Source organism: Globicephala melas, chromosome 5 (genome assembly GCF_963455315.2).
Source record: "Globicephala melas chromosome 5, mGloMel1.2, whole genome shotgun sequence".
Classification (NCBI taxonomy): domain Eukaryota; kingdom Metazoa; phylum Chordata; class Mammalia; order Artiodactyla; family Delphinidae; genus Globicephala; species Globicephala melas.
Window position 1 is genome coordinate 116601666 of NC_083318.1, and position 13339 is coordinate 116615004.

At 40.4% G+C, this 13339-nt stretch overlaps 1 protein-coding gene across 1 annotated transcript in view; it reads right to left on the reverse strand.

The window, feature by feature from the left end:
* The window catches only part of USP38 (ubiquitin specific peptidase 38), a 34765-nt gene extending 27486 nt beyond the window's left edge, over positions 1-7279 (reverse strand). Inside the window, exons 1-2 of the mRNA XM_030878118.3 lie at positions 6095-7279; positions 4432-4567 (exon numbers count right to left, since the gene is read on the reverse strand). Of these exons, the coding sequence (XP_030733978.1) occupies positions 4432-4567; positions 6095-6776 (818 nt within the window). The 5' untranslated portion in view covers positions 6777-7279. The remainder of the gene's footprint in view (positions 1-4431; positions 4568-6094) is intronic.
* Positions 7280-13339: the final 6060 nt, after the last annotated feature.

Sequence of the window (13339 nt, forward strand, 5' to 3'; positions counted from 1 at the left end):
GTCTGTGGCCACTCTAAGTACATAAAGTAGAAAGTAGAGATACTTGCATTTGTGTACAAAGAATATATTCACTGCAGCACTGCTTATGATACAGAAAAAATGCAAATTATCTAAATGTCCATCATAAGGAAATGGCTAAATATACTATGGTATTGATACTATGAAACATTATGTTGAGTTTTAAAAGATGAGATAGATCAATATGAATCTACCAACAGGGATCTAACACAGAAAGATCTGAGATATTGTTGAATTAAAAAAGAAAAAAATGCCAGTAAATCTTTTTTTTTTTTTTGCGGTACGCGGGCCTCTCACTGCTGTGGCCTCTCTCGTTGCGGAGCACAGGCTCCGGACGCACAGGCCCAGTGGCCATGGCTCATGGGCCCAGCCGCTCCGCGGCATGTGGGATCCTCCTGGACCGGGGCACGAACGCGTGTCCCCTGCATCGGCAGGCGGACTCTCAACCACTGCGCCACCAGGGAAGCCCGGTAAATCTTTTTTTTTTTTTTTTTTTTTTTTTTTTTGGCGGTACGCGGGCCTCTCACTGCTGCGGCCTCTCCCGCTGCGGAGCACAGGCCCCGGACGCGCAGGCCCAGCGGCCATGGCGCGGCATGTGGGATCCTCCCGGACCGGGGCACGAACCCGCGTCCCCCGCATCGGCAGGCGGACTCTCAACCACTGCGCCACCAGGGAAGCCCCCGGTAAATCTTTTTAAAACTGTTTTTTGTTTGTTTAAAAGAAAACATATGAGTACATATTGTATATATATTTTTTAGCGTAAATACGTGCACAAAAAAACATGTGGTTTAGATAAGGAATATATGTGCGCACATCTCTTTGGCTGTATGGACTCTTCCCCATGGGGAGCAAGGTCCCAGAGTAGAACCAGGTTGGGCTCCCTAGCACACAGGGCCCAAGGCCAGAACTCCCTTTAGCTCAGGTCTAAGGGGGGTACTAGTAAAGAGTGAGGGGGCAGAGTAGAAAATTCCACTTGGCCATGGCTTTTCATTATTTCTAATCACCCAATCAGCCTTTTCCTCCATCCTCTCCATTTCTAGCTTCCCATCTCATAAGCCTCTAGTCTTTATCTTATCCCGTGTGTACCCAATCTCCTAACCACCCTAAAGATACTTCAAGTCAGAAGTAACACAAATTAGAAGCCACTCATTCAAAAAATATTTGAGTATCTATTATATAATAGGCACTGTGTTAAGTGCTAAGAATATAATAGTAAAATATGGTTTCTGCCCTCAAACTGATAAGGAAAGTTAGGAAATTCTCAACAGTCACACAATAAGTACTAGTACTGGTATCTGAACTAAGCTCTGCTGGCGTATAATGCAACACCTTTGGCTACACTTTAATTATATTCTAGTCTTGCTTCAATTTGATTGGACTTACGTATGCTCAAATCCTCTCAGACAAAGGCACTATAGAATCAGTTATTTTTATGGTTAACTACAGTAATCTTATCCACCATGTATTGGTTACACTTTGAATTTTAAGGACACTTAACTCCGATAGGCTGATTTAATTTCTTACTATTTAAAGAACAGTTAGCTGTAGTTGTAATAAATCTTGTTTCCTCTGTTAGATTGTGGGCTTAAGAACAGCGATCTTGTTGTTTTGTTTTTTAATCTTTAATCTTTGATCTGCATTAAAATGGAGCTCAAATTTGTTGAACAAATGAAACCATTTCTCTCTATAGCCAAAAAAAGTACATGCAACTTGAAAATCTTAAAATTGGCAATATTATGAAAGGCCACAAAATAGATTTAATCTTAATTTGTAGAGAATAAAGCCAATTTTCACTTTATTGTAGGTAGCAGCTTAAGGGCTAGATCCAGCCTTCAGTTTTATTTGTTCCAATGTTTTAAATATTAGAAAACTCCACATAAAAACTGGATTTCAGTCTCCTTTTGAAAAATCAGATTAGCAACACTGAACTCAAATTTCCCTGTGATAACAAGACAACTGGAGTTGAGGATCAGCTTTCTCTTTCAGAAAATGCTTGCATACCCCATTCCCTATTACTTCAGTTACCCCGGCCTATTTCATACTTTAATGTTACTATCTGGTTCTTGTACAATACCTGCATTTGCATTTCTTTGGATTACAGAAAATGACAGTAAAGCATGACAAGTGCTATGTGTGGGGAAGCATAGAGTATGGGGGAGTAGAAGGTGGGAGTGTGATAAAAGTAAACATTACTATTCTTTTCAATTACATTTGCAATACAAGAATAATTACTCCAGGTATATTATAAGTTAAATAGGATCATGTCAGATAAATTGGAAATGCAATGGAAACTGGATCACAACTTTCCATAGAAACATAGGTAAAAATTAATTTACAAATATATCTTAAAAATAAATTTGTAAATTGGACACTATGGTTGTTTTGAAGAGGTTAAAAAATTAAGACTAAGAGTGCCATACAGAACATTATAAATCAACTATAAGAAAAAAAGAGAGAGAAAAAAAAGACTAAATGCTAGAAGGCGAGAATTGTACACATGTAGCTTTCTGAGAACCCAAAATAAATACTTAAGTTTACAGGTTACTTTATGACTGTAATTTACAAGAGGTGCACAGAAACCACTGTTCTAAATCCTTACATTTTAGGGAACTTCCCTGGTGGTCCAGTGGTAAAGAACCTGCCTTACAATGCAGGGGCGCAGGTTCCTGTCTTCTTCTTGAACTAAGATCCCACATGCTGCAGGGAAACTAAGCCCACACATCACAACTACTGAGCTCATGCGCCTCAACTAGAGAGCCCATGTGCCACAACTAGAGAGCCCATGTGCCACAACTACAGAGCCCACGTGCCACAACTAGAGAAGAGGAACCCCACACACCACAACTAGAGAGAAGCCCACGTACCACAACTAGAGAGAAGCCCACGCACCACAACTAAGACCTGACACAGCCAAAAATAAATAAATCAATCCTTACATTTTATTTAAATGTGCTATGCATACACACATACATGTGCACACAGGAAATAAATAGAAAAAAATTATAAAACAAAACCAGACAGATACGAAACAAGAACAGGAAGACAGGAAAAGCTCAATTAGAAAAATATAGTCATTGAAATAAAGACACTCAATAACTGGAATAATCTCTATAAATGGGTACCTTTGAAGGAAAAACTAGTAAATTATAAGACAGTATTGATGCTCTTCCCCTTAGATCACCACAAGGTCTGCACCCTCATTTCCTTCATATCTTTATTTCATGGTCACCTTCTCAGTGAGGCCTTCCTCATCTATCATATTTAAAATTGCAAACCATTCCCCATGCTTTCTTGCTTTCCTATCTACTTTTTTCCAAAAACGCTCATCACTATCCAACATACAAAATTATTTTACTTACCATACTTAATGAAATCTAAAACAAAATCAGTTTTAGGATGTAAAACTTAGTTTATGTACCACTACGGCAAGAAAAGTCCTGTAATCTAAACTAGAACACCAATGACTGTACCTTTCCACATTTTAGCATCTCTGAGATCAGGATGTATCTCTTCAAATATGTTACTGATATTGCCTGCCTGCCTCTCCAGCTAGAAGCCCATTAGGATATTTCTACCCATTTGTTCAATGAGGTTTTTAAACACTGCTTGGCACTCATAGTAAGTGCCCAATAAATGTGATTTTAATAGTTGAAAGAATGACTGATTGAATTAATAAAAGCACAAGAGTTCTGAGAAGCAAAAATAACATTAAGTTTACACCTAGAAATATAAGAATAAAACTGCAAAACATCAAGGATAAAGAGAAAAGCATAAACATTACCAGAAGACCCTAACTACTCACAAAGGAACGATAATCAAATTGACTGCAGACTCCACATCAGCAACAATAGATGCCAGAAGACAATGCAGTATTATTTTCAAAATGCTAAGAGAAAATAACTATCAAATTAGAATTCTATATCTTGCCAAATCATCTACTTGGGAATAAGCAAGAAAAAAACCCCATTTCAAACAAAGGCTAAGAAAGTATTACCCAGAGGTCCTGGTTGAAAGAGAAAGTAAAAGTATGTACTAAGTAAAAGTATATACTTAGCCAGAAAAAAAAGATCCCAGAGGGAGGAAATAGGTTGCAGGCAACAATACTGAGCAAAGAAATTAGTAAAATGTATTGATAATCCAACCAACTCCTGGCTGAACAGTAAGTGTATATGTGTGCTATATTTTTGGAATTTAAAAAAGCTGAATAGAAAACAGATACGTGAGTTACTGGATGCCTGTCAAGCCTATAGTAAGGTAAACAATTCATTTCAATTAATTTGGAGTCTTTATATATTTGATTCCACAATATCAGTTTTAAACATTTTCCTAAGTTTTTCATTACCCACAAAATACAGCAAAATATCTCCTCCTCCCAAATCTACAATTACTATCTATGGTGTTATGAAGAAGTACCTGCAAAGAGCTTGGGTCATACTTGCATCTTTTACATTTGGATCTGTAGTAAGGCTCCTGATGAGAACTGTTATCATCTGAAGAGGAATGTGCTGCACAAGGCTTGCCAATGCCACAGAAGGTTCAAACGATGCATCTATTTTTTAATTGAAAAGAAAAAGGAACATGGCAAGAAGCTTCAAGGGAAGTATTCAGAGAGAACAACAATTTACCACCCCTCCACCAAGCACTTGTTACACTCCATCTCATGGGTAGACTCTAACATACAAGGAATGTTAAACTGCAGAAACGAGAGATTAAGAGTAGTAGTTCGACAGTACTGCAACATAAAAACTATTCTTCACTATGGCCATATTTAGTCCGTAATTACTTTATTTTCTTGCATTCTTTAATATTGTTATTGTCGTGTTAAAATATTCATTTGTAAAGCAGTAGTCAGAAAAGACATGCAAGGTATCATAATTCCCATTTTAGATCCTCCAAAGTAACTTACCCCTATTAATTATAGTAGTCATCACATTGTTCTAAGGAAAATTTTTAAAATCACTTAAAGAAGTAGAAACTAAGATAAATTTGGGGGGGACTTTGCTTAAACTACATGAAAATTAAGCAAATCCAAGATGAGCAGCTTTACTACTACAGTTGAAAAAGTTCTGGGGAAATCGAACTGTTACAGCAACACAGGCAATACATGAAAAATTACAATTAAAAAATAAACCAAAACTCAGATAATGCAAATATATAGTTGGTAATTCTTTCATAAATGTACTTAATTCATCAGGAAAGCATGGAGCCTGTTAAAACTCTACTCTTATTTCTTATTCTCAACATAAAAGGAGGATACCTCCTTCACAAGTTCAATTTCGAACAGCCAGAGAACGATCGTACCAAGCAGAGAGGGAGTGAACACAGTTTTGGATCTATTGTTTCACAACTTACAGAGCTGGAAGCTCCATGTCCGAACAAGGAATGCAAACATACAGGTAAAATTCCCGAGTGAGAAAGCATTTTCCTGCTAAGTATCACCTGATCCCTCCCGGATTTCTAAGGACACGATCCGTGGGCTATTGACACCTGGAGCGCAAAAACACCTATTTAAGTCTTCATACTCTTTCCCTTCACTCGTCCACCTGTATCTACTCTCACAAACTACTGCAAACATAAAATGTCAATATTCAACAACGACACAGTTAACTAGGATAATCTAATAATAAATGGCACACAGTCCATGAATTAAAAAATGGAAAAATTCAGAAACTAAGGAAAAACTCATGACGGCAAGATGACAGAATCACAGTACAATAATGATACAGTAAACATTATTATGCGGCCATTAGTCACTAATGAATAGAAGCTTTTACATAGTAGCTGTCATCTTCAAAGCATTCCATAACTTGAGCAGAAGCTGGGTAGTTAAGCAACTTGTTTGCTGCCAAAGGTCTTAGACCTCGACGTTCTCAGCCTCTAAACTGGAAACACTGCCCGTTTTTTAATGTCCAAAGTGACAGCCTGAATAGGGCAGTGGATAAGAATTTGGATGAAGGTGTTAAGATGTCCTCTCCCATTAACATGTTTTCAGAGCAGGGAAACAAACACGGTGTGTACGTAAGAGACACACACTAAATTTCCAAGAGAGATTTTCTCGGAATGTAATGACCCTTACCTGTGGAAGAAATGCTTGCAAAAACTTCTTGCAGGGAAGGCAGCAAGGTGGAGGGCTCGGCCTTCCAGATGTTCTGGAGCAAGTTACTCACTTTTGTCACCTGTGAGACATATTCCCGCAGCTCTTTCTCCTGGGTGGACACGCACTGGAAGTGGCCTATCGTTCGAACCAGCTGTTGGCAGAAGGTGATGGACAATTTCCCCTTGGGGATGCACTGCACGAAGTCGGTCAGGAGGTCGCTCAGTCTGGCGCAAAGCTGCGGCTCCGGCCTCTCACACACCATCCGCAGCACCTCCACCTGCAGCAGGCTGAAGAGGTCCAGCACCGACGGGCAGCTCATGATCAGCTTCAAGCCGTTGTGAATGTAGTCCAGGATGGCTACGTCCTTCCTGTCCAGAGAGTGGTAGCCCTGTTGGAGGAGGCCCAGCACGAACGTCTTATTGAAGAAGGACTCGAACTCTGGCCGGTGGTAGCGCGCGTAGGCCTCCAGCACTTGATGGCCCACCTGCCGCTGAAAGGGGTCCTGGCCCTCCAGGATGAGCCGCGTCGTCAGGTCAAACATGGCCTCGCATTGCGCCTCGTCCAGCCAATGCTCCGCCGACTCCACCACCTTCCGCACGATCACCCGCTTGAGGGGCAGCGGGTGCGAAGAACTCACCAGGCCCTCCAGGATCTTGTCCATTGTCGCCACGCTTCAAGGCCCGGCCCAGTGAGGAAGGAGCGGGCGGCCACGGCCCCAGGGTGGGCCAGGAGAGCCCCGGGGCGGAGGTGAACTTGGAGCGCAGCAGCAGCAGCGGGACCGACCACCGCCACCGCTGCCTCAGTAGCCACATTTATCGGGCAGGGGGGCCCATCCAAGCCCGGGCGGGAGTTGGCAAGCCTGGGGCGCGTAAGAACCGGCACCGCCCGCGATGGGCCTAAGAAGCCAGAGGCCCGCACTCCGCCGCCGCCCCGGGCCCGCGGGGCCTCAGCATCAGCTCTGAGGGGCCAGCGGGGTCCCCTGGCGGCTACGGGTGCTCAGGGGCCGGGGCTGCGAGCCAGTGGATGAGGAAGCACGCCTCCGCGTTCTGCGGCAGTTGTGGGCGTCCGGGCTCCGGCAGGTCGTGGGATGAAAACCGCCCCGGGTTGAGTCAGGAGCCGCTGTCACGGACGGTGCCGGATCAGCCGGGGAGAAGAGGGGGTGGACACCCTTGACCCGGATTCAGAAGGTCCGGCAAACAGGAAGTGGAGGACGTTGGAACCTCCGGAAAGGCCCGCCCCTCCGCCCCTCCGCCCCGCCCCACTCCTTTCCTCCCTCCCCTCTCACAGTCCTCCGCCCACAATCGCCTCCTACCTCATGGGCCGCGCTGGTACCCCCTCGCTGACCCGCAGCTCAGCTGCTGCGCTGGCGCGGCTGCCTCTGGCTGAGTGGGGCGGCTACTGTAGTGTCACTGGGGATCGTGTGTAAATCACAGGAGGCTTCCCGGGAGAAGCGGCCGGGAGCGGACGCGTTGGAGGTGACTACGACTCTACGAGTTCCACCTTCCTATCTCTATCCGTTCCGTCCGAGTCAGGTTACTTGTGAAAGGCCGAGAAAGTTTTATTTAGGTAAAATCTTGTGAATGGGAAAGTTTTGGAAACACGAGTAGAAGAGCATTTGGGGAGAAAGTAAGGAAAAGAACTCAAAATCCGGATTGAAGGGAAATCGTTTGAGGTCGTGGCTCATTCATCAAGAAATGAGCTAGGGTTCCTAAATGAGATTGCCTTTCTCTTGCGTGTGGTTATTAAAGTAAGGGCTGTACTGGTGGCCGTATGCGTTTAGAGACGATCCGTTATCTTTAGCAAATATCTTTTTCATGAGCTTTTGTGGCATGTCGAAAATTTATGTTGTCCGAAAAATGGGGGGAGAGTAAGGAAAATGACAGGTGAGAAAGAATGAAAGAGTACTTTGAAAATAAAAAAGGTGAAATTTTCACAGTATTTACGTGTAGGCTGACACTGAAGATGGTTTACAATAAAGAAGAATAGATGGAGTCATCACGCTTGTACTCTTTCAAGTTAAATTCCAAGGATTCACCATAAGAATTTAGGCTTTAATTGGAGACCTTTAAATTGGAAAATATTGCCTAATTATAGCTCCGTTAAGACTTGACTAATATGATTGTAAAATTAGACGTTAACGGCCTGTAATACAGACGAAACTTTAAAACGGTTTAGTTGAAATGTCCAGTAGAAAAAGGAACAAAATTGTAAGTTGTTTACCTTGCTTTATAGTGTTTTGGTTTTTACCAATTTACAAAATGATTACACCAATGTATTTAACACATCAGTAAGGATAATCGTGAAAAGAATGGCTGTCTAGACAAGGTAGGAGCTGGGTAGAGGAAACTTGAGACCGAGTTAGTTTGCAGGAAGAGATTGAAGATAAAAGAGATATGAAGTAATTGATGGATCTAAGACAGTCATGCTAGAACACAGGAATAGCTTTGGAACTTTTCCTTTTCCAATAGATGGAAGTAAAACTACAGAGAAAAGTTTGCCTTTACTGGGAATGGTGCCACGTTGGAAGACAAAAATAAGGTAGAAAGTAAAACATTAAGAGGACTGAGTGGTAGGATTGTGGATTTGCTGATATCCTGTAACTTAAATGCTGAGATGTAAAATTAACAATACTTAATAACTATCTGTTACATCCTATGTTATGTGACAAGGGAATAACAGAGGAAAGAAAACAATATTTGTTATATTTGTTATATATATTAATATATAGTCTAAGCAAATATTTTTGTTATATATACTAAGCAAATATATTACACATTCACAACAAAAAAAGGAGGAAATACTTATAAGTCTGTAAATGGTCTTGTTATAGTTGGTATTTATAACAGCCTTTTCCCACTACTATTTCGTATTTCCTTTGCCTTCAGCAAGTACCTCAGCTGGTTGTAGTTCTTTGCTTGGTGGGGTGACCCAAACCTTCATTCCTGAACAATCTGGGCCATTACTAGTCCTACCTGGATTGGATTGTTGTAGATTTCCATTGATTTTAATCACAGAGCATAGTAATACTAAGAGATGCCCTAAGGGATCTCTTGTATTCCAGACAATGCATTCCTTATCTCCATTGTATTAATAGTAGAGTTGCTGTCCAATTTCCTCTTGATAGTGAGGATTAATCACCCCAGCCAGCACACTAATTCCCTTCTTTGCATGTTTTTTTAAAAAATAGATCTTTATTGGAGTATAATTGCTTCACAATACTGTGTTAGTTTCTGTTGCACAGCAAAGCAAATCAGCCATATGCATACACATGTCCCCATATCCCCTCCCTCTTGAGCCTCCCTCCCATCCTCCCTATCCCACCCCTCTAAGTCATCGCAAAGCACCAAGCCGATTTCCCTGTGCTATGCTGCTGCTTCTCATTCTGTAGTGTATATATGTTGATGCTACTCTCACTTTGCCCCAGCTTCACCCTCCCACCCCATGTCCTCAAGTTCATTTTCTATGTTTACCTCTTTATTCCTGCCCTACAACTAGGTTCATCAGTACCGTTTTTTTTTTTTTTTTTTAGATTCCATATATATATGTGTTAGCATACAGTATTTTTCTCTTTTTGACTTATTTCATTCTGTATGACAGACTCTAGGTCCATTCAACTCACTACAAATAACTCAATTTCGTTTCTCTTTATGGCTGAGTAATATTCCATTGTATATATGTGCCACATCTTTATCCATTCATCTGTTGATGGACATTTAGGTTGGTTCCATGTCCTGGCTATTGTAAATAGTGCTGCAATGAACATTATGGTACATGTCACTTTTTGAATTATAGTTTTCTCAGGGTATATGCCCAGGAGTGAACTATGGTAGTTCTATCTTTAGTTTTTTAAGGAACCTCCATACTGTTCTCCATAGTAGCTGTATCAATTTACATTCCCACCAGCAGTGCAAGAGGGTTCCCTTTTCTCCACACCCTCTCCAGCTATTGTTTGTAGATTTTTTGATGATAGCCATTCTGATGAGCCTGAGGTGATACCTCATTGTAGTTTTGATTTGCATTTCTCTAATGATTAGTGATATTGAGCATCTTTTCATGTGCCTCTTGACCATCTGTATGTCTTCCTTGGTGAAATGTCTATTTAGGTCTTCCACCCTTTTTTTTTTTTTAAACATCTTTATTGCGGTATAATTGCTTTACAATGGTGTGTTAGTTTCTGCTTTATAACAAAGTGAATCAGTTATACATATGTTCCCATATCTCTTCCCTCTTGCGTCTCGCTCCCTCCCACCCTCGCTATCCCACCCCTCTAGGTGGTCACAAAGCACCGAGCTGATCTCCCTGTGCTATGTGGCTGCTTCCCACTAGCTATCTACCTTACGTTTGGTAGTGTATATATGTCCATGCCTCTCTCTCGCCCTGTCACAGCTCACCCTTCCCCCTCCCCATATCCTCAAGTCCGTTCTCCAGTAGGTCTGTGTCTTTATTCCTGTCTTACCCCTAGGTTCTTCATGACATTTTTTTTCTTAAATTCCATATATATGTGTTAGCATACGGTATTTGTCTTTTTCTTTCTGACTTACTTCACTCTGTATGACAGACTCTAGGTCTATCCACCTCATTACAAATAGCTCAATTTCGTTTCTTTTTATGGCTGAGTAATATTCCATTGTATATATGTGCCACATCTTCTTTATCCATTCATCCGATGATGGGCACTTAGGTTGTTTCCATCTCCGGGCTATTGTAAATAGAGCTGCAATGAACATTTTGGTACATGACTCCTTTTGAATTTTGGTTTTCTCAGGGTATATGCTCAGTAGTGGGATTGCTGGGTCATATGGTAGTTCTATTTGTAGTTTTTTAAGGAACCTCCATACTGTTCTCCATAGTGGCTGAACCAATTCACATTGCCACCAGCAGTGCAAGAGTGTTTCCTTTTCTCCACACCCTCTCCAGCATTTATTGTTTGTGGATTTTTTGATGATGGCCGTTCTGACTGGTGTGAGATGATATCTCATTGTAGTTTTGATTTGCATTTCTCTAATGATTAATGATGTTGAGCATTCTTTCATGTGTTTGTTGGCAGTCTGTATATCTTCTTTGGAGAAATGTCTATTTAGGTCTTCTGCCCATTTTTGGATTGGGTTGTTTGTTTTTTGATATTGAGCTGAATGAGCTGCTTGTAAATTTTGGAGATTAATCCTTTGTCAGTTGCTTCATTTGCAAATATTTTCTCCCATTCTGAGGGTTGTCTTTTGGTCTTGTTTATGGTTTCCTTTGCTGTGCAAAAGCTTTGGAGTTTCATTAGGTCCCATTTGTTTATTTTTGTTTTTATTTCCATTTCTCTAGCAGGTGGGTCAGAAAGGATTTTGCTGTGATTTATGTCATAGAGTGTTCTGCCTATGTTTTCCTCTGAGAGTTTGATAGTTTCTGTCCTTACATTTAGGTCTTTAATCCATTTTGAGTTTATTTTTGTGTATGGTGTTAGGGAGTGATCTAAGCTCATACTTTTACATGTAGCTGTCCAGTTTTCCCTGCACCACTTATTGAAGAGGCTGTTCTTTCTCCACTGTACATTCCTGCCACCTTTATCAAAGATAAGGTGTCCATATGTGTGCTTCCACCCATTTTTTAACTGGATTGTTTGTTTTTTTGATATTGAGCTCCATGAACTGTTTGTATATTTTGGAGATTAATCCTTTGTCTGTTGTTTCATTTGCAAATATTTTTCCCATTCTGAGGGTTGTCTTTTTGTCTTATTTATGGTTTCCTTTGTTGTGCAAAAGCTTTTAAGTTTCATTAGGTCCCATTTGTTTAGTTTTATTTCTATTTCCATTACTCTAGGAGGTGGGTCAAAAAAGATCTTGCTGTGGTTTATGTTTTCCTCTGAGAGTTTAATAGTGTCTGGTCTTACATTTAAGTCTTTAATGATTTGGAGTTTATTTTTGTGTATGGTGTTAGGTAGTGTCCTAATTTCATTCTGTTACATGTAGCGGTCCAGTTTTCCCAGCACCACTTGTTGAAGAGGCTGTCTTTTCTCCATTGTATGTTCTTGCCTCCTTTGTCATAAATTAAGTGCCCATATGTGTGTGGGTTTATCTCTGGGCATTCTGTCTTGTACCATTGATCTATATTTCTGGTTTTGTTTCAGTACCATACTGTCTTGATTACTGTAGCTTTGTGTATAGTTTGAAGTCAGGGAGCCTGATTCCTCCAACTCTGTTTTTCTTTTTGAAGATTGCTTTGGCTATTCGGGGTCTTTTGTGTTTCCATACGAATTGTAAAATTTTTTGTTCTAATTCTATGAAGAATGCCATTGGTAGTTTGATAGGGATTGCATTGAATCTGTAGATTGCTTTGGGTAATATAGTCATTTTCACAATATTGATTCTTCCAATCCAAGAACATGATATATTTCTCTATCTGTTTATGTCATCGTTGATTGCTTTCATCAGTATTTTATAGTTTTCTGAGTACAGGTCTTTCACCTCCTTAGGCAGGTTTATTCCTAGGTATTTTATTCTTTTTGTTGCAATGGCTAATGAGAGTATTTCCTTAATTTCTCTTTCTGATTTTTCGTTGTTGGTGTATATGAATGCCAGAGATTTCTGTGCATTAATTTTGTATCCTGCAACCTTACCAAATTCAATGATTAGTTCTAGTAGTTTTCTGGTGGCATCTTTAGGATTTTCTATGTATATTATCATGTCGTTGGCAGAAGGTGACAGTTTTACTTCTTCTTTTCCAATATTTATTCCTTTAATTTCTTTTTCTTCTCTGATTGCTGTGGCTAGGACTTCCAAAAGTATGTTGAATAAGAGTGGTGAGAGTGGATATCCTTGTTTTGTTCCTGATATTTGTGGAAATGCTTTCAGGTTTTCACCATTGAGTATGATGCTTGCTGTGGGTTTGTCATATATGGCCTTTATTATGTTGAGGTAGGTTCCCTCTATGCCCATTTTCTGGAGAGTTTTTATCATAAATCAGTGTTGAATTTTGTCAAAAGCTTTTTCTGCATCTACTGAGAGTATCATATGGTTTTTATTCCTTAATTTGTTAATGTGATGTATCACATTGATTGATTTGTGTATATTGAAGAACGCTTGCATCCCTGGGATAAATCCCACTTGATCATGGTGTATGATCCTTTTAATGTGCTGTTGGATTCTGTTTGCTACCATTTTCTTCAGGATTTTTGTATCTATGTTCGTCAGTGATATTGGCCTATAATTTTCTTTTTTTGTGATATCGTTTTCTGTTTTT